This window comes from Giraffa tippelskirchi, chromosome 2 (genome assembly GCF_054371585.1).
Source record: "Giraffa tippelskirchi isolate mGirTip1 chromosome 2, T2T-mGirTip1v1.2.pri, whole genome shotgun sequence".
NCBI classification, from domain to species: domain Eukaryota; kingdom Metazoa; phylum Chordata; class Mammalia; order Artiodactyla; family Giraffidae; genus Giraffa; species Giraffa tippelskirchi.
The window spans coordinates 66,959,423-66,978,685 of record NC_137276.1 but is presented as its reverse complement, the minus strand read 5'-3'; the positions used below and the strand labels follow the sequence as shown (position 1 = coordinate 66,978,685).

At 47.5% G+C, this 19,263-nt stretch overlaps 1 protein-coding gene across 41 annotated transcripts in view; it reads left to right on the top strand.

Annotated features, from left to right (window-relative positions):
- Window positions 1–19,263, top strand: part of HK1 (hexokinase 1) — a 121,986-nt gene that overhangs the window by 64,826 nt on the left and 37,897 nt on the right. For all 41 annotated transcript variants that reach the window (XR_014076388.1, XR_014076380.1, XR_014076378.1 and 38 more), the window contains 2 exons: window positions 5,184–5,346; window positions 17,462–17,610. Coding sequence is in view for 22 of the 41 variants with exons in the window: in XM_081568159.1 (XP_081424285.1) it covers window positions 5,184–5,346; window positions 17,462–17,610 (312 nt within the window). In the remaining 19 variants the exon portion in view is untranslated. The remainder of the gene's footprint in view (window positions 1–5,183; window positions 5,347–17,461; window positions 17,611–19,263) is intronic.

Sequence of the window (19,263 nt, the reverse complement as noted above, 5' to 3'; positions counted from 1 at the left end):
CTTGGCAGGTGGATTCTTTACCACTGCGCCACCTGGTAAGTGAAAATATTATTATCCCCTTTTGAAAGAGGAGATCAAGAATCAGAGAGGTTAAGTAACTTGTCCAAAGTCACACAACTAACAAATGGCAGTTATTGAACTCAGTTCTCTTCATCCATAGCCCTGTGTGCTTCCCACATGTGAGAAAGAATAGAAATCCGTAAGGAGGAGCCCCAAAAGAGGGGTTGGCAGACCTGGAGTCTAGATCCAGCTGCCACTTATAAACTACGTGACTGTGTGTGAGTCATGGGTCTCCGTTTCCTCAAGTATAAAGTGAAGATAGTGATATCTTTCCTGCCTGCTTCACTGACTTATGCTGGGAGAAAGGGAACTAACACACTGAGCACCCACTTCATGCCCGGCACCTGACATCCACGGGCTCATTTCTTCCCTTTCTGTGACATCTGGATGGGATAATATGTGAAAGTCATGTGTATAAATGGCAGAGTCCTCTGCAACCATGAGCGCTCATTAAAATAATATTCATCACCCTGGACCCATTCTTTCCTGAGTCAGTCCCCTTAAGAAACAGAAGTGCATCTGATGTTGAAATCTCTGCTCTGCCCTTAAGCAAGAGTCCTTCTTAACCCTTCACTGCCTGTTCCCCAGTTCCCTCTGCGAGTAAAACATCTCACTTGGGACGTTCACTTCACAGGCCTGTGCTGAGCCACTTCAGGCACATCTGTTGCTCTGCTGGGAGAGGGAGTGAAAACGTTTCCATGGCTGTGCCCCTTCCTATGAGGGGTCAGAGTGCCCGAATCACCAGTAGTTACGGTGCTCCTGCCACAACTGGCCTGTTCACTTGGGCATGTCCAGTCTTGAATTGTTTTTTTATGCATGTCTGTTGGGAGCAGGGGGTGGCGTTGGGCACAGATACTTTTGAGTTTAGACCAGTGTGGGGCCACTGGGTACTTCCGCTGGCTAGATGGCTCTACAGGGCTTGGTGAAGCTGTGTTCTCTTCCGACATCTCCCCCTGCCTCTGAGCTGAGTCTGCAGGATCCAGCCCAGAGTGTGGTGTCTGGGACCCTGGCACCCCTGCCCCCATCTCCTTCCCAGTCTGACCGAGTCCTGCATGCTCGTGTCAGACACCAGCTGTGAACACGAGCTCTCTAGAGCCCAGGGAGTTCCTATCACAGACTCCTGGGAGCCTCTGTCTGTGTCTGTGATAGACATCCTATGATAGGTGGCTTGCAGCTTGAAGCCACCAGACGAGGTGCTGTGCCCTCCTGTCACCAAAATGTAGGGCTGGGGGTTGAAGGCCAATGTGGGATGCATTGGACCCCAGTGTTTGGCCAGAGCAGCAGAGTCTGGAGGCAGTATTCTAAGGGAAGAGGAAGGACTGTGGAAATGTGAGAGAGAGGGAAGGAGAGTGGGGAGGAAAAGATCTGGAGCTGTTTGGAGAGGGGACAGAAATAGAAAAGCTGAGAGGACCACGACTTTGGCCAAATCTCCCAAAGCCAGAAGTTGCCCTTCTCCGGCCCTGCTTCCCTCCCTCATTTTCCCCTCCTGGTCTTCTTTGCCCACCTTCTATATGAAAAACAGCTCTTACACTGGGGTTCTTGCAGAGCTCTGGAGCAAACAGACAGGAGAACCCCCTTCCTTTCTACCTCCCTCCACCCACCGCCCATTCCCAGCTTCTTTCCCAGGTGGACAGAGGGCAGCCCAGCCAGCTGCCAGGCAGGGCTCATCTGATGAACAAGAGGAAAGAGGCCCCTTGTTTGGTGAGGTTCTGGACACTCTGGTTCCCACGGAGTATCCTGCAAGTGTCTCTTGATGTGGCTCCACTGCTTCCTGGGCTGTTTAAAGGGCCACAGTCTGTATGATGTGAGCCTGCTGAGCCCTGCACCAGGTGCCTGCCTGGCCAGGCAGTGTCGGGGGTACTGCAGCCAAGCCTCGGGATCTGTGCTGGTTCAAAGGCCCCTCTTGAGCTTCTGAGGACCAGGAAGGTACCACCTGAGATCCTAGAGGCTTCAGAGTCAGTTCCAGCTCTGCCCTGTGCTGTACCCTTTTTCTGGGCCTGATTTCCACATCTCTGCTGAGAGGAGTTGTACCACGTGATGATTCATGAACCTGAACCAGAGGGGGAAAGCCCTTCTTCCTTCAACACTTGGGGGCCATGTTGTCATCTGTTTCCCCAGCCTGCTTTACTGTATGAGCTTCTTGGCTCTATTTGGGTTTGATGGGCTGTCCTAAAACATTGGGCCTCTGGGATCACTGTCCCTGTGCTGAGCTGCACCTTGAGTTAGGAGGCAGGCTGGCTGTGGAGCCCTGCTCTTTCTACAAGTTTCTCCCTGTCCAGCTAGAAAGTCTCAGCAGCTTTGCTTGGGCCTGATCCCCACACAGTAGAGGGGACTGACCTTCCCCAAGGGGTGGGAACGGTGGTAGGCTCCACTTAGCTTCTTGAAGCCTCAGTTTCTACAACCGAAAACTGGGGATTAAGAATGTCCCCCTGACAGGGTCTTTTTGAAAGTAAAATGATGTATTGGATACAAAAGCACTTGATATACTGTAAACCCTGATATAAAGTATTCTTGCCCAGCATTCGTTGAATTCCTCCTTTGTTCCAGGCAACCGGGTAGTTCCAAAGGTCTACTCGACATGTTTCCCTTCCCTGGGAAACTCAGGAGTTATCAGAGGAGACAGGCATGTCAGTAGACAGATGATCGTAAGGAGGGTGAGGAGTGTGATAGGGAAAATACATCCAGATGCCAGAGCAGCGCCGTGACTGTCTCTTCTCTGCTTCTGCTCACCCATCCCCTCCCCAGCACACAGCTTGATCTTTCCGAGACATATCTCACTGTTGAATACTTGGTAGAGTCACATTTAGAGTCTAAATTTGTCCACCTGTGTTATCAGGCCTCACACGGCTTAGCTCCTGACAGTCTTTCCAGTTGCTTCATTCTTGCTCTGTGTGCGCCATCATCACACAGACCACCCTCCCTCCCTGGTCTTTGGCCTTTGCTCTTGCTTGTGCCGTGATGTGCTCTTGCACTCAGTAACCCCACCCCCACCCCCACCCCGTGTGCTTCTGTGGCTCATGCACGCGCGACTGCTTCTTCTGATCAGCACGTACGTGGTCGCCATGACTTGCAGCAAGAGCTGCCGATGGGCGCTGCCCGCCTTGGGGGTAGAACAGAGCACGTCTCCTGGGGCTGTGTCCTGGCCATTTCTATTCCAGCTCTCGGCAGTTTCTGATTGCCCTTCTCTTTATTATGAAGGGGAAAGGAAAATGTGGTTGTGGTAGAAGAGATGGGGGTGGGGGCAGGGCACAGGCCGCAGAGGACGCTGGAGGACTTCTGCCTTGTCTGTGAGACAGGAGACAGGCAGGGCTGGGAGCAGAGCAAGAAGGCTGCCTGAGAGCAAGATATGCAGAAATTACTCTGTGTCCTTGAGTTGAATGTTTCCAGCCACCCTGAAATGTAAGCATGAGATCCCATTCTCAGAAGCCAATCAGCATCAGAGGCCTTTTCAGCAGCCTCATTGAGTCATAAATCAGTCTCTTCATTGACCGGGAGCTTGCTGTGTGTGAGGCTCCTCATGAGGCACTGGGAGGTCAAGGTGAATGGAGCAGACACTGTCCCCATGACAGGTGTAGCAGGCAGTGAGCCAGGCTGGACCATGTGGAGAGATAAGTGCTGAGGGGGCCATTATCTGCACCTTGAGGGTCTCAGACGTCTGCTGGAGGAGGTGACATTTGATTTGAACCTTGAAGGGGAGGTGAGATTTGAGTAACTGGGAAGAGAAGGAAGGGTGGTTTGACAGGAGAGCCCAGGCACCTCCCAGGAATGGTAGGAGTGGTTTAGCTGGAGTTCAGAGAGCCCAGAGCTGTACCTGCAGAGCGTAGGGGCCTTGGACATGGGAGGCATTGCAAGGTTTTGAGCAGGGGAGTGAAGTGATCAGGGTCCCAGTTTAAGAAAGCGAAATATCCTGGATGAGCCTCCTGCCTCCTGCCTCCCGCCCCACCCCCCCAAAAAAAAGGCAAAACATGGTCATGGTGTAGAAGATAGGTTAAAAAGGGAGAGAAATTGAAGACTGAAAACCATTGCAGTGAATGGGTCAGGAGTCAGGAATCCAGGCACATGGTTATCAGGGCTTCCTAAAGCAGGACGTGGCAGAAAGAATGAACCAGGAGACAGAGAAACTTCCGGCGAACTCTGTGAGGACAAGTGTCTAACTCAGAGCCAGACATGTGGTAGGCGCCCAGTTAATACTTTTTGGGAGAGTCATTGGGAAGGTACTATGAAGAAAGAAAAACAAATGATGACAAGGAGGCCTGAGGCTGGGAGCTTGGGATCCTTGAGGAGAGTGGGTAGCCCAGGAAGAAGGGCAGGTTGGTTCAGTCCTGGTTGAGTCAGGGGTGGTCTGGTCTGGAAGAGTGGGCACATGGGCCCTGGCACACAGGCATGGGAACTTGGGCTGTTCCAGACCTTTTGGGGGGTAGTGAGGTTAAGGTCTGTGTGCCCTGGGCCTGAAGGGCCATGTTCTGAAGGGCTCCAGCCCTTCGCTCACCGTTTCCATTCACCTAGAAGTCATACCCAAGGAAACCCAGCAGCACCACTGCCTCACGATCCTAGTAATAGCTGATGTTTTTTGAGCACTGTCTGTGTTCTAAGTGCTTCTCTGTCTCCTTTGATCTTGTAACATTCCGCGTAGTAGGTTCTATTTATCATCTCAGTTTTTCAGTTGAGGAAACAGAAATTCACACAGCTGTTAAGTGATGGAGCTGGGATTTGAGCCCCAGGTGATGGCTTGGGAGCCCTTGTTCTGGGTCACTGCCATCCATGTGAGGATGAGCCAGAGGGAAGGAGTCATGTGGAGGCTTAAGGTGCCTCTGGCATGTACTTGGGGATCAAAGGACAGTTTCCATGTAATATTTGAGGGTTGGTAGGGATCTTGGAGGTGTCTGGTTCATTTTACAGGAGAGGAACCAGAGCTCAGAGCATTTGCAGACCTGCTCTGAGCAACATGGTTGATGCAGCTCAATGATGGATCAGCATGGGTGCTCTAGTGCCCATGGAGCTATATTGTCTTAGATAGATGGGTACCTCACCCTGCCCACCCTGTCCTTCTCCATCCAGACTGGAGCTGAAACGACCTTCCTCAGCCTTGGCCTCACTTTCTTTTCTTCTTATCCTTCCTCCAGATTGACAAGTATCTCTATGCCATGCGGCTCTCTGATGAAACTCTGTTAGATATCATGAATCGTTTCAAAAAGGAGATGAAGAATGGCCTCTCCCGGGATTTTAATCCTACAGCCACAGTCAAGATGTTGCCAACGTTTGTAAGGTCTATTCCTGATGGCTCAGGTGAGTCTCTCACCCAGAGATTTGGCTCTTAGGGCTGAATGCTCTGTAAAACCATCCTTCCAACTTTCATTCATTTGTTCATTTATTCATTTACTTACTCTCTCATCCAGTTATTCATCCATTCACCATTCCATCCATCTGTTCTCCCATCCATCCATTCACCTATTCATCCATCCATCCAATTTATGTCTATTGAGATTCTGTCATGTGATAGAGGGGACACCATGTTTGGACCAGGCTGACCTCCCCTGATCGTCCTGACTGTCTAGTGACTTGTGGAAAGAAAGCATAGTGTTCATGGATCTTTCAGATGCTGTGTGAATTACACTTACATCTCCAGGACATGAAAGGCTCCAGAACAAGCCAAGAGCTCACATTAGGAGAATCTCTCCATCAGGGCACCAGGGCCTCCCTGTAGTATCCCAGATAAGCAGCAATCCTAGTGGCCAGGTGGGTTTCAGACCCAGAGGGGAAAGTCAGGTCCCCATTTGAACAAATTTCACAGATGCTAAGTCAGGGTAGCCCCTCAAGCAGAGAAATGGTGAGGGGAATAGGATTGGAAAAAGGAAATTATCCTCTTGGTCTGCATCTTGTGGCTCATGTCCCACAGTGGGGATTTGGAGGCTCCCTGAGGATTGTCAGTGCCCCCGCCCTAGGGGAGTGGCCTCATTCCCTCCACTTGGCAGAGTGGAGGCTGAGAGGGCATAGCCTGGCCTTGGCCTGCTCAGTGGAGGTTGTTCTGTCTGGCTGACCCAGCGGTGGGTGTCTTGCCTACCCCAGCTTAGCACATGCCCAGAAATCCCGCCTTGAGCTGGGTTCTGGGGTTCTAGGCTGGGGTTCTGGGTTCTAGGCTGGGGTTTACCTGCTATGTGCAAAGGAGGGAGGGAGATTATGAAAGTCAAATTTCTCTTGGGGTTGTGAGTACACACTCCGAGAGTATGGCCCTTACACTCTCCTGCTATTTCTTCCCTGCTCTGGAGACTGATTTAAAGCTGTGATTTGAGGCATCTGATATGCAGCCTTCAAAATGGACATCGGGAAAACTGCAGCTGTTTCAGCTGATGTTTATGAAAGATGAGCAGGTGCACTGCGTGTTAGAGCTACTGGCTGCAGTGGGAAGGTCCTCTTGTGCCAGCAGCCGGCCTTTTAAAGTCCTGAACGAGATTGGGACACCATGGAAGGGCGGGTGCTCTTGTGTGCCCTATGGCCACAGGTGGGGTTTACTTCACACACACACACTGGTACTTATATCTCTGATGTTTCTTGACTTTTTAAAATCTACTCCACTTTTATCCTTTTGTTTTCCTTGAGGTCTTGCTCACCAGCAGTGTAGGCTGTTTTGTGACTACCGAAGAGATTCTGGCCCTCAAAGTGACCAGATCACAGTGTCCCCTGGTTTTTTTCTGATGTCTCCAGCTTTGTAGTTTGCTCCTACTTTTCCCAACCCCGAATAGCACCCATGTCCAGAAGCATTTTTGTCTTCACCGGGTTAGTTGAATTCTGTAGGAGAGATGTGGCTGTGCATGCTGTCAGCTGAGAGAGGGGGGAAAGGGATGTAAGATAGGGGAGCGGCCCCCCAGGGCCCCTACTCTGGCTTTGCTTAGATAACTCAGAAGGATGCCTGATGCTTGGGGGACCCCTGATCCTGTGTGACTGGCCCTGGGCTGGCATGTCCCATGAGAAGTTCCTTCCCTCTCCTCCTAAATGCTGCCTGCAAGCCAGCTTCCCTTCCATGGACTGTGTGTCAGCAGGGGGTGCCCTACCTCATACCTTCACATACCATTTTTCCGGCTGAGGGACTCAAAGTGTGATCCAGATACACTAGTAATCTAGCCATTTGAAAACAGGGCTCCAAATGCATTCTTATTTGGGAAAAACAACATTTCCAAAGATCCCTCTTAGAGATTCAAAGCAAGGACTTGGTAGTCCCGAGGTTAGGACCCTGTGCTTCCAGTGCAGGGGGCGTGGATTTGACCCTTGGTCAGAACTAAGATCCTATATGTTACGTGACATGGCCAAATCAAAACAAAAACAAAAGAAGAGATTGGAAGCAGATACCAGGGTGCTAAAGGCCCTGAGCAGTCCTGCAGGAGAGAAACCTGTTAAACCTGGCTACCTGCCTTTTCCCCAAACCTGTTTGCTCTTTCCCCCAATATTTACTGCTATATTTCATCTATTTTTGAGACCTATTTTTGTCTTTGTTGTTGAGTCCTCTGGAATCAGCAGTGCATTGTGCAGTAGTTGCCTCTTTAAATGACTGTGAGCAGCATTTTTTTCTCTCTTCGCATTACATAGAATAACGATGTGTCCGCAATCAGTGGTGTCTTAAATGTGATGATGTAGGTGGTGATTACATCCATGTTGGGAAATACTGTCCTCGAGTTTGTGGAACTGGAGCCAGCAGCCTGGGCCCCATGCCTCCTCCTGAGCCTCTCTTGTGTCCAGTATGAAGTGAAGTGAATGGGACCAAATGTTCAGGGCCTCTCGGGAGCACAGAGCAGTGCTGAGAGCAGGAGGAGGAGGAAGGGGAGACGCCAAAGCCCTGAGCCCCAAGGACCCCCACCCCCCGCTGAGGCCCTGGGTCCCCGGGCCTGCACTTCTAGCCCTTCCCCAACTCCGCCTCCCTCTGCCCTCCCTGGGGACTGTTTCTTCTCCTCTGTGTTAGTTTCCAAGGCTGCTGTAATGAAATACCATGAACTGGGTGGCTTTAAATGAGAGTGATTGTCTCAGAGTTCTGGAAGCTAGAAGTCCAAAATCAAGGTGTCAGTGGGGGCGTGCTCCTTCCGAGACACTGGATTAAGTCTTTCCTGGCTTCTGGTGGGGGCTGTCAGTCCCTGGCGTTCCTTGGTGTGTAGCTGCGTCTCTCCGCTCTCAGCCTCTCTCGTCATGTGGCATTTTCCTCTAATAAGGATACCAGTCAGATTAGGACCCACACACATGACCTCCTCTTCACCCAATTACATCATCTAAAAAGACCCTTTTCCAAATAAGGCCACATTTACAGGTACCCAGGGTTAGGACTTCTACAGAAATACCTTTTGCGGGGGATACTGTGCAACCATAACATACTGTATAGCTCTTCTCTCTATGACTGTTCCTAATATTCATGGGTGGGCTCAAGCCAGGTGTCCAAGGGCCCACACTCCTCCTGGAATGGTCCCTCCAGCCCCACATAGACACTGACATTGATGCCAAGGCCTTGGCTCCCTGACACCAGTCCAGTCCCTGGCACTTTTTGACAGAAGTGCCTCCAACCACGAGGTCCCTTGGAGGAGCCAGAATGTGGGTGTCCTTCATAGTAAACCATGGTGCTAGTCTCTTTTCGAGATGTTAATTACTGCTTCACCTGTATAATTAGTCAGTGACAGAATTAGTGGTAATCCCAAACCACCAAAGGATAAATTGGAGTCACTGCAGTGGAGAGGTGGCCCTGCCTGTCAGGCAGTGATGTGACTTCCAAGTCAGAGGGAGAAACAAACCTTTCCTTTCCTGCTGACCTTGATTGACCCTGATGACTGGATTACGGAAAACTGTTGATTTTTGAAACTCTATAGATTTTTTTGAAAATGTTATCAGCCCATTTTTGTTAATTTTTCCCCTTTTTGATGATTTTAATGGGCAGTGCTTTTTCTTTAATTGTTCTCAAGTAATCTATACATTAGGTTAAAAAAAGACACAAAAGCCTAAAGTGGCTTTTAGCTGCTGCATATCCTTTTTGCAATGGGAAAGATATGAATAATAAATACATAAAGGAGGAAGATACTGAAGCCTTTTTATGCTGGTGACTTGGCTAAACAGAAACCCTTGTTCAAAGGTGCCCAGTTTCTGGGGATAGCTGCGACTGAAGCGACTTAGCAGCAGCAGCAGCAGCCCACCTGTATCCAGCTTCTGTCAGAAGGCCTGCCCGACTTTGTTTCTCACTTGGGAAACCTCCCCTTTTTTTCTCATCTTGTCATTTATCACTCAGAATATTGTAAATATCAATTAGATTGTAAGCTTCTTGAGGGTGAATTGAGTTGAAGATTTCCTTGTTTCTTCTTTGTGGTTCCTTGATGTGCTCTTCACCCAAAGGATAAGTTTATAATGTTTGATTTGCGGTGTGGTCCTGGGCTTCCCCTGCATGCAATACGGGAGACCCAGGTTTGATCCATAGGTCAGGAAGAACCCCTGGAGAAGGGAATGGTAACCCACTCCAGTATTCTTGCCTGGGAAATCCCATGGACAGAGGAGGCTGGCAGGCTACAGTCCATGGGGTCGCAGTGTCAGACAGGACTGGATGACTGACATGCTTCTTCCTGGACTTCCCAGGTGGCGCTAGTGGTAAAGAACACGCCTGCCAATGCAGGAGATGTAAGATTGCTGGGTCAGGAAGATCCCTGAGTCAGGAAGACCCCCTGAAGGGAGGGCATGGCAACCTACTCCAGTATTCTTGCCTGGAGAATCCTCATGGACAGAGGAGTCTGGTAGGCTACAGTCCATAGGGTCGCAAAGAGTCAGACGTGACTGGAGTGACTTAGCACACTCACAGTTAAATTGATGGAGCTTAAGATATACTACTTTCCAGCCAAAGGAAGGAAAACATTTCCTTTTCTTACTGCATTTGGGCTGTTTACTTACCTTTCTCTGTCCTTATCTGGGAAGATGGTTGGATTATCTCAGAAATTCTCTCATTTGGTGAAATCTCCTAAATGCCTAGCGTTCCAGTTGGGTTTCTGATGAAGGTGTAAACTCTCATTGGCTAGCAGGATTGCAGACAGGAGGATTTGTGTCTTGCGTACAGGATTAATTCATGGAGCAGGCAAAGGGAGGCATTTCATGAATGCTGAGTTTTTGTTTGCCCTGTATTCCAGCACAGGTCTGGACTCAAGAGAGACATCTGTTTCAGTGTTTGTTTTCCATTATTTGCTGGTAATAATGGCTGTCATTAGAAAGTGGAGAGTTGCCAGGGCCCCTTCAGATGCTTTGTTTAATGAGCCTTCTCTAGAAGAGCAGTTCTTCTTGGCTTCAGTGGAAATGGGAAATGTAGGATGAAGTCTCGGCAGGGGCAGGCAGGAAGGTTGAAGCCAAAGATTTGAAGAGGAAGTTAGAGGGAAGCCAACTGCTGTAAGGAGACTGAACTTGAAACTGAAGGAAAAAATTGAGTTTCAGACCACTGGATTAATCTCTGGCTCTGCTGCTTATTATCTGTGTGATCTTGGAGAAGTCACTTACCTGCTATAAGCTTCCATTTCCTCATCTGTAAAATGGGTGTGGCGGTTCTGCTGTGCCTGCCTCACAAGGCTGTCAAAAGAATCAAAGTGCTTTGGAAACTGCAAACCACCATGAGAGTTACAGAGAGTCATTGTTCTGCTGGTCATCATTATAACTTAATAACTGACTTCTGACTTTCTAACAATTCTTTATGAGCTTCCCTGGTGGCTCAGTGGTAAAGAATCTGCCTGCCAATGCAGGAGACTTGGGTCAGGAAGATCCCCTGGAGAAGGAAATGGCAGCCCATTCCAGTATTCTTGCCTGGGAAATCCCATGGACAGAGGAGCCAGGCAGGCTATAGTCCATGGGATCACAAAAGAATAAGGCATAGCTTAGCAACTAAACGACAATGAAGAATTCTTTGGAAGAATTTCCCAACTTTGGAAGGCCCTTCCCATCTGATGTGGCCAAAGAACTCCTACCCATCAGACCTAAATGTAGAGGTCTAGCCCTGGAAGAAAATGTCAGAGCTTTTCAGAATTCACCAGCATCCGTGTGATGTTCGGGAGCAGGGAGACAAAAAAAGGGGGGAAGCGAAGGCAGGCTGTCTCACCCCCACCCCGATACCCCTCATAATGTGGATGAGCCCACAGACTACAGCTCTGGTTCCTCTGCAGCTGGGTGATTGAACACCACAGCTCTGAATGGGGGGACCAACTGAGATAAAGGGGAGGATACATCCTTTATGGAGGGCAAGTTGGTATTTGGAACGCCCATTGCCTAGTAAAGAATATTGAACACAGCAGCCTTTGGTTGTAGCTGAAAGAAATTTAACTCAAAGTTGTATAAGCAAGAAAGGGAATTCTGGGTTCACATAATGGAAAATGTAGTTGTAAGTTGGCTCCTGTACCCAAGGCCTTATCTATCTCTTAACCAAGGCTTTATTTGTAGGCTGCCTCTCCCTTATGGGGGCAGAGACAGCCCCGGCAGCCGTAGCTGACACCTCATCTCCAAACTAGAGGTCCCAGGGTGGTCTTGGAGAAGGTGATGATTGGCTGATGTGGGTCATGTGCCCACCCTGAACCAATCACTTTGGCCAAAGTTGGGGACTCTGGATGCTCTTGGGTCACACTTTGATTCCCCTGGAGCTGGAGCAGGCGGTCAACCCCACCCCTAATTCAGATGAAAAATGGGAAGGATGGTTATCTAAATAGACGCCAGACAGCAAACAAAGCTTTCCGGAAACCTTGCTGCCCTTGCCAGAAGTCATTCCTTGGTGTCCTTTGCCTGGCAGAGGAAAGGGCAGAACAGACCATGCATTTAACGCAGGTGCTACTGCACTAGCTGCAAACACTTTCTGATTTGCCTACTGTATGTGGGACTCAGTACTGGGAAGAGGGAAGTAAGCATGCTAAATTGCCCTTGCCTTCAAATTGCTCATCACCCGGATGAGGAAGATAAAACTTTCATGTGTGTGTATATATATATATATATAAATTAACAAGCATCCCAGTATTTGCAAATATATGAGTGACTAAGGAAAGGGAAGGGCCCTGGCCTTGCCGCAGGTGTGACCATGAGCAAGTCATTCAGCAGGTTTGGTTGGAGCTACCTTGTCCATAGATTGAGAAGGTGAGTTAATATTTGTCCCATATTTCCTGAGCTGCAAATGTGATTTACAGAAGAGATGCCAACTGCCATTTCTTTTAGCAAGCACAAACACACCCTGGAATCAGGGTCACTGCTCAGGAAAGGATCAGAGGCTGCATTGGGCTTAACAGTGACCTCTTGTAAAATGCCTTCAGGGAAAAGCCCCTTCACACTCATCTCAAGGCTAACTTTTCTGGTCTCTTTCTCTGCCCCTAACTCCCTGGAACCCTATTGACCTGTGTTTGTTAAAAAAAAAAAAAAAAAGGAGAAGTGGGGTGGACAGACTGTGGTGGGAGGCTGGGATGGGGCAGGGGTCTTACTGGGCTGCAGAAGTGTGGGCCGGCCCCATGCACCCTAAGGCCAGGTTCTTCCCTGACTTAGAGGCAGATGAGATCATTTAAACTTATCCTGCTTGAAAACCTGAGACCTGGGGCTTCAGAGGTGCTGCCTGAAACCGGATTCCTTCCTGCACAAAGGGCTAAAAACTCTTACCTGTTGTGTATTGACAGTGACACCAATAAGCAAGAGATTCCCCCACCATCACCTGGAGCTTGAGCACAAGAACCTGCTTTTACCTAGTCCCTTGATTCAACTGAAGATGAGGCTTTTGACCTGACTGATTCCTCAAGATTTCTCAAGCTATTTTTTTAAGTTATGATGAAAGCCAGTGCAAAACGTGAAATAAATAACTTGTTTTATTTTTTAAATTAAAACAGTAAATAAATAAAAATGTTAGGAAGGAAAAGCACCCATATTTTCATCCTAGCACAGTGTTCGCTTTTGTGTGTTGTTTCCCTGTATACAAGTGGTTTATAGAGAGATGTGGCCGTTCCTGACATGCTGACATCTCACTCTAATGCTGTCCCTGAGGATTCTTGTTCCTGAGGTCTGTCCAAGAGGCAGTTGTATCGAATAGTTATGAATTTGAGCTTTGGATTCAAATTCTGGCTCTGTCACTTACTGGCTGTGTGCTTGGGCAAATTCCCTAACCCCTCTCAGCCTTTACTTGCTCGTCTGTAGAATGGGGATTATAATAGTACCTACTTCATAGAGTGGAGAGGGGTTAAAAGTAAAATGAGGCATAAGAAGTACTTAGCAATTGGAGAACAGAAAGGCTCAATGAATGATAGTAAAGTTAAGTGTTTCTAATGTTCTAGTAATTCATTCTCCTGAGAAGGAACCCTCTCATACCAAATTTATTTTTTTACCCAGTAGTAGTGTAAGCAGTATAGGAATTAGGATTCTGATGGGAACTCGGGGAAAACTCTAAACTAATTTGAATGACCTATAGCATCAGGGGCAGAATTTCTCACAAAGCTGAGACACCTGCTTCCTAGCATTCTTGCTTGGTCTCTTTCCTTTGGACCATTGTTGTTCAGTTGCTAAGTTGTGTCCAACTCTGTGACCCGATAGACTGCAGCATGCCAGACTTCCCTGCCCTTCACTATCTCGCAGAGATTGCTCAAACTCACGTCATTGAGTCGATGATGCCACCCAACCATCTCGTCCTCTCTCGCCCCTTCTCCTCCTGCCCTCAGTTGTTCCCGGCATCAGGGCCTTTTCCAATGAGTTGGCTCTTCACATCAAGTGGCCAAAGTGTTGGTGCTTTAGCTTCAGTATCAGTCCTTCCTGAACATTCAAGGTTGATTCCTTTAGGACTGATTGGCTTGATCTCCTTAATGTCCAAGGGATCAAAGAGTCTTCTCCAGCACCACAGTTCGAAAGCAACAATTCTTCAGTGCTCAGCCTTCTTTATGGTCCAGCTCTCACATCTGTACGTGACTACTGTAAAAACCATAGCTTGGACTATACAGACCTTTGTTGGCAAAGTGATGTCTCTGCTTTTTAATATACTGTCTAGGTTTGTCACAGCTTTTCTTCTAAGGAGCTAGCATCTTAATTTCATGGGTGCAGTCACCGTCTGCAGTGATTTTGAAGCCCAAGAAAATAAAGTCTGTCATGGTTTCCATTTTTTCTGTATCTATTTGCATGAAGTGATGGGGCTGGATGCTGTGATCTTAGTTTTTTGAACGTTGAGTTTTAAACCAACTTTTTCACTCTCCTCTTTCACTTTCATCAAGAGGCTTTTTAGTTCTTCTTTGCTTTGTACCGTTAGGGTGGTATCATCTGCATATCTGAGGTTATTGACATTTCTCCTGGCAGTCTTGTTTCCAGCTTGTGATTCATCCAACCTGGCATTTTGTTTGATGTACTCTGCGTTCAAGTTAAATAAGCAGGGTGACAAGGAACCTTGACATACTCCTTTCTCAATTTTGAACCAGTCCATCGTTCCATGCCTGGTTCTAACTGTTGCCTCTTGACTTGCATACAGGTTTCCCAGGAGGCAAGTAAGGTGGTCTGATATTCTAACCTCTTTAAGAATTTTCCACAGTTTGTTGTGACCATAGAAGCAATTTTAAAACAGCAACATCATGTGGTATATCCATACTGTGGAATATAACTCAGTCACAAAAAGGAATGAGGTACTGGTATATGCTTCAATGCAGGTGAACCTTGAAAACATTATGGTACATGAAAGAAGTCAGCCACAGGGGACCACATATTGTATGTGTCCATTGTAATGAAATGTCCAGAATAGGGAAATCTCTTGAGACAGATAGTAGATTAGTAGTTGTTAGTGGATGAGCAGTTTGGGAGGAAATGGGGAGTGACTGCTAATGGGTATAGAGTTTCTTTTGTGGATGATGAAAAATTTCTATAATTAGATAGTGGTGATGTAAATATACTAAAACTCACCAAACTGTACACTTTAAAATGTGATAGATGGAGACTTCCTTGGTAGTCCAGTGGTGCAGTTAGGACTTGACTCTTTTATTGCAGGGGGCATGGGTTTGATGCCCATGCCCCCTTGAGCCATGTGGCATGGCCAAATAATAAAAAGAAAATCAAATGTGATATTTTAATTATTTTTCAGTGAAGCTGTTAGTAAGGAAACAAACAACCACTCTGTGGTATAACTGCTTCCTGTTTAATGAACAACAAGCCAAACTTCCTTGAATGAATGAATGGGCCACCAACCGTTGTGATCAAGCAGCTACCAAGCACTTATTGAACTACTCTGGGTACCAAGGGCAGATGTAACGAATCCTAAGTTGTGATTTTCCCTCAAAGAACTTGAGAGTATAAGAACAGAAATTCAGTTGTAGATGTCTTTGGTTTATTCCTCGATTCCTTTGCCACTCTCATTAATTCAAGTATTAATATTGGTTGTGCTCATACTATATGCCAAACAACCATTCTAAGTTCCAGAAATAGAGCAGTGTGTCAGAGCCTAAAGTTTGTTGGAATCAAATACAAAGAGGGTGTCAGTTTATAAAAAAGAAGTTTAAAAAAACCCAACAGTCCATTACTTAAATAAAGTAAAAACTTCAAGGGGCTCAAAATAGTGAAAACAATGTTGCAAAAGAAGAACAGGGTTGGAGGACTTTCACTTCCTAGTTTCAAAATTTCGGAAGCAGTCAGGTCAGTGTGGTACTGCTGTTAGGACAGATATACAGATCAATGAATCAGAATTGAGTGTTCACTATGTCAATTACATCTCAAAACTGGGGGGAAAAAAGAATTGGGAGTTCAGAAATAAACCTATACATTTATGGTCACTTGATTTTTGATAAGGGTGTCAAGACTTTTCAGTGAGGGAAAGAATAGTCTGTTTAGCAAATGGTGTTGCTATTTGACAGTGACTACCTGGTAGCTCAGTGGTAAAGAACCTACCTGCCAGTGCAGGAGACATGGGTTTGATCCCTGGGTCAGGAAGATCCTCTGGAGAAGGAAATGGCAACCCACTCAAGTATTCTTGCCTGGGAGATCCATGGACAGAGGAACCTGGTGGGTTATAGTCCACTGAATCACAAAAAACACAACTCAGCAACTAAACAACAACAATCCATGTGCCAAAGAAGGGAGCTGAACCTCTACTTCAGACTATATACACAAATTAACTCAAAATGGATCAAATACCTCAATGTAAGAACTCAAACTATAAAACTCTTAGAAGGAAACAGAGGTACGAATCTTTGTGACCTTGAATTTGGCAATGGATTTTTAGATAATGACACCAAAAGCATTAACCACAGAAGAAAAAAGATAAGTCGCACTTCATCAAAATTATAAACTCTTATGCTTCAAAAGTCATCATCAAGAAACTAAGGTGATAATGTAACATCAGAAGTAAAATTAACAGATTTTCATTGATTTTGGAGGGTACCTAGGATGAAGAATGTTAGGTGGTGGCTTAGTGGTTTGGTTTCTCATCATGGCCACCTCCGTTGGGACTATGGTAGTCTTCACATACAGGCCTGTTGTTTTTCTCTAGCCCACTGAGGTCCACCCCAATCACTGCTCACATTGGTTGTGAGGAATAAAACCAGTTCAAGCCAGTTTGCTCTTGTGTGACCAGGAGGGACTTCTGTTAAAAACATCCCATGGGCAGAAACAACATGAGTGTCCAGTGTCTGATGAATAGATACACATACAATGAAATATCATCCAGCCTGAAAAAGGAGTGAACTACTGATACAGGCTTTAACATGGATAAACCCTTGAGACTTGATACAATGTGAAATAAACCAGACACTAAAGGACAAATACTGTATGATTTTGTTTATGAGAAATATCTAGGATAGGCAAATTCATAGAAATAAAAAGTAGAACAGTGTTTGCCTGGGGCTGGGGACAGGGGAAATGGGGAATTACTGCTTAATGGTTATAGGGGTTCTGTTTGGGATGATGAAAATTTTTGAGAATGGTGGTGGTAGTTGTGTAACATTGTGAACATATTTAATGTCAATGAGTTGTACACTGAGAAATGGTTGCGGTGGAAAATTTTATGTTATGTCTATTTTACTACAATTAAAAAAAATCCCCTGGGGAATCAGTGGAGCTATGGACTAGCTGGAATTGGTGTCTCAGCTGATGGGGAAGGAACTCAAGGTATGGAACAGACCTCGGATATAGGGTTTTCTCTGAGTTGAAATGTTGTTTTTATTTTTACTTTAAAGTCCATACTTTCGTTCTCCTGCAGTTGGGACTGAGTGGGACTGTGTGAAGCTGTCTGCCCAGGGACGCCCAGCTAGGAGAGGGCTTCTCTTGCCCACTCTTCCAGGTGGGGCTGTAGTGTGATGGGGTCTACATGGCTCCTGTTTTGTGGCCGAAAGCACGGTGCAGTGGGGCCAGACCCTGTCGAGAAGTGGATGAAGCATGCGGCCTTCCCAGGGCACTTGAATCTGATGTGATGTTATTGTCTCCCTAACAGAAAAGGGAGATTTCATCGCCTTGGATCTTGGTGGATCTTCCTTTCGAATTCTGCGGGTGCAGGTGAATCATGAGCAGAACCAGGCTGTTCATATGGAGTCTGAGGTTTATGACACCCCAGAGAACATCATGCATGGCAGTGGAAGCCAGGTGGGTCTCTAATTCCCTTCCGACTAGCCCCTGTGGCCTAAGCATCAGGCTCCAGGTTACCCCCAGGAACCAGCCCCGGAGCAGTGGTGGGCCAAGCCACTGGACGAGTCCATCATAGGCACACATAGAGAAGGACTCCTGGGTGGAAGGGCATGAGTGCCCGAAGAGATCCCCGTGAATGAGCTGGTGGATGGGAGGGGGCTACTGGGCTTTTCAGCTGCTGGGCCTTTCAGGTGAAGGGTGTAAAGAGGAGGCTCAGCGGGTAAATGCATTCATTCCCTAAGGATCCTGGGGTGGTTCCCCAGCAGAGGGAGAGCAGAGCCCTTGTGTGAAAACCCTTCTTCCAAGTCATTGTCCTCCTCACCTAGTTCCCCCAAGGCCTATGCTTAGTTGGTTGTGCCTGTCACCTTGTGGGACAGCAGGAATCTGGGTTCAGAGCCCCAGGACTATTCTAAAGGGCTCTTGGCTTCCCAACTGAATAATCTCCTACGAGACCTTGGCATGGAAAGCAGCAAGGGCAGGGCCTTGCCTGGAAAGTCACCATCCCTTCCTCTCACACTTGTAACCCGTGCCAACGGAAGGGCTGCCTTCCTTTGCTGGCCGAGGCCATGCGTGTGCTCAGAAGGGCCTGTCCCCTCTCCTGCTTCCCCATCTGGTTGTGGTGGGTGGTGGGTGGCAGGCTCACTGAAAACCCTGTGATCAGGCTGTGGGCAGCCCTTGGCAGGCTTACAGTCATTTCTGGTCCTGTTCTGCTCCTCCCCGTCTCCTGCAGATGTTCTGACCCCTCCCCTCCCGTTTAGAGCTCGCCTCCTAAGTCATGGCTGCTGTCAGGATATGTATTATTCAGAGCTTGCCAAATATTTGTTTTAGGGAGGGTGTGTTCACAGCAAGGTTCATGACTAAGTTCTGCAGAAAACTTACTGGCTCTGGGCTGGACTTTGAGATGAAGCCCAGTGCCTTCTCTTGACTCCACTTTGTTCCTAAATTCCTGTGGCTGGGACCGAACGCAAACTCTGCCTTTTCCTTCTACCAGAGAAAAGGGGTAATCCTGGTCTTTCACCTGCTGCCGAGGAGGGGCAGGGGTTGTGTTCAGAGCTTTTTAGACTGTGAGCATTGATGGGGACACTGTTCTTAGGCCACTTTTTATCAGCCACTGAAATGGGTGCATCTCTCATTGCTCATCGGATGCCCCTGCCCAAAGGTCTCTCTGCTATCCCTCCATAACAGGGCTGCAGAGATTGGCTCATTCATTCAGTGTGTGCCTGAAGGTGTGTACATGAAGGCTGCCAGCTAGTGGTTCTCCTCACCCTGCCCAGTGCTTGCCACATTGCTCCTTTCTGCAGGTGGCCAGCAGCCTCTGGTTGGCATCTTGCTCCTTCTATTTGCCAACAAATACTGATTAGTCACTCTTTTCCCCATGGCCCTTGGGAGGAGCCACCTCTGCCTCCTGCCTTCACCTTTGGGACTTGCCCCCCATGCTGTGGACATTCCTGTGAGCCTTGGCTTGACTTTTTAGGAGCAGGGTTTGTAAATTAAGGGGATGCCTTCCTTCAGGCGCCTGCTTGCTGCATCACTTCTATGGTGACTTTTTTTTTTTTAAGATTTTTAGAAAACATTTATTTCTTAAAAGTTAACATGTGCATACTAGGAAAC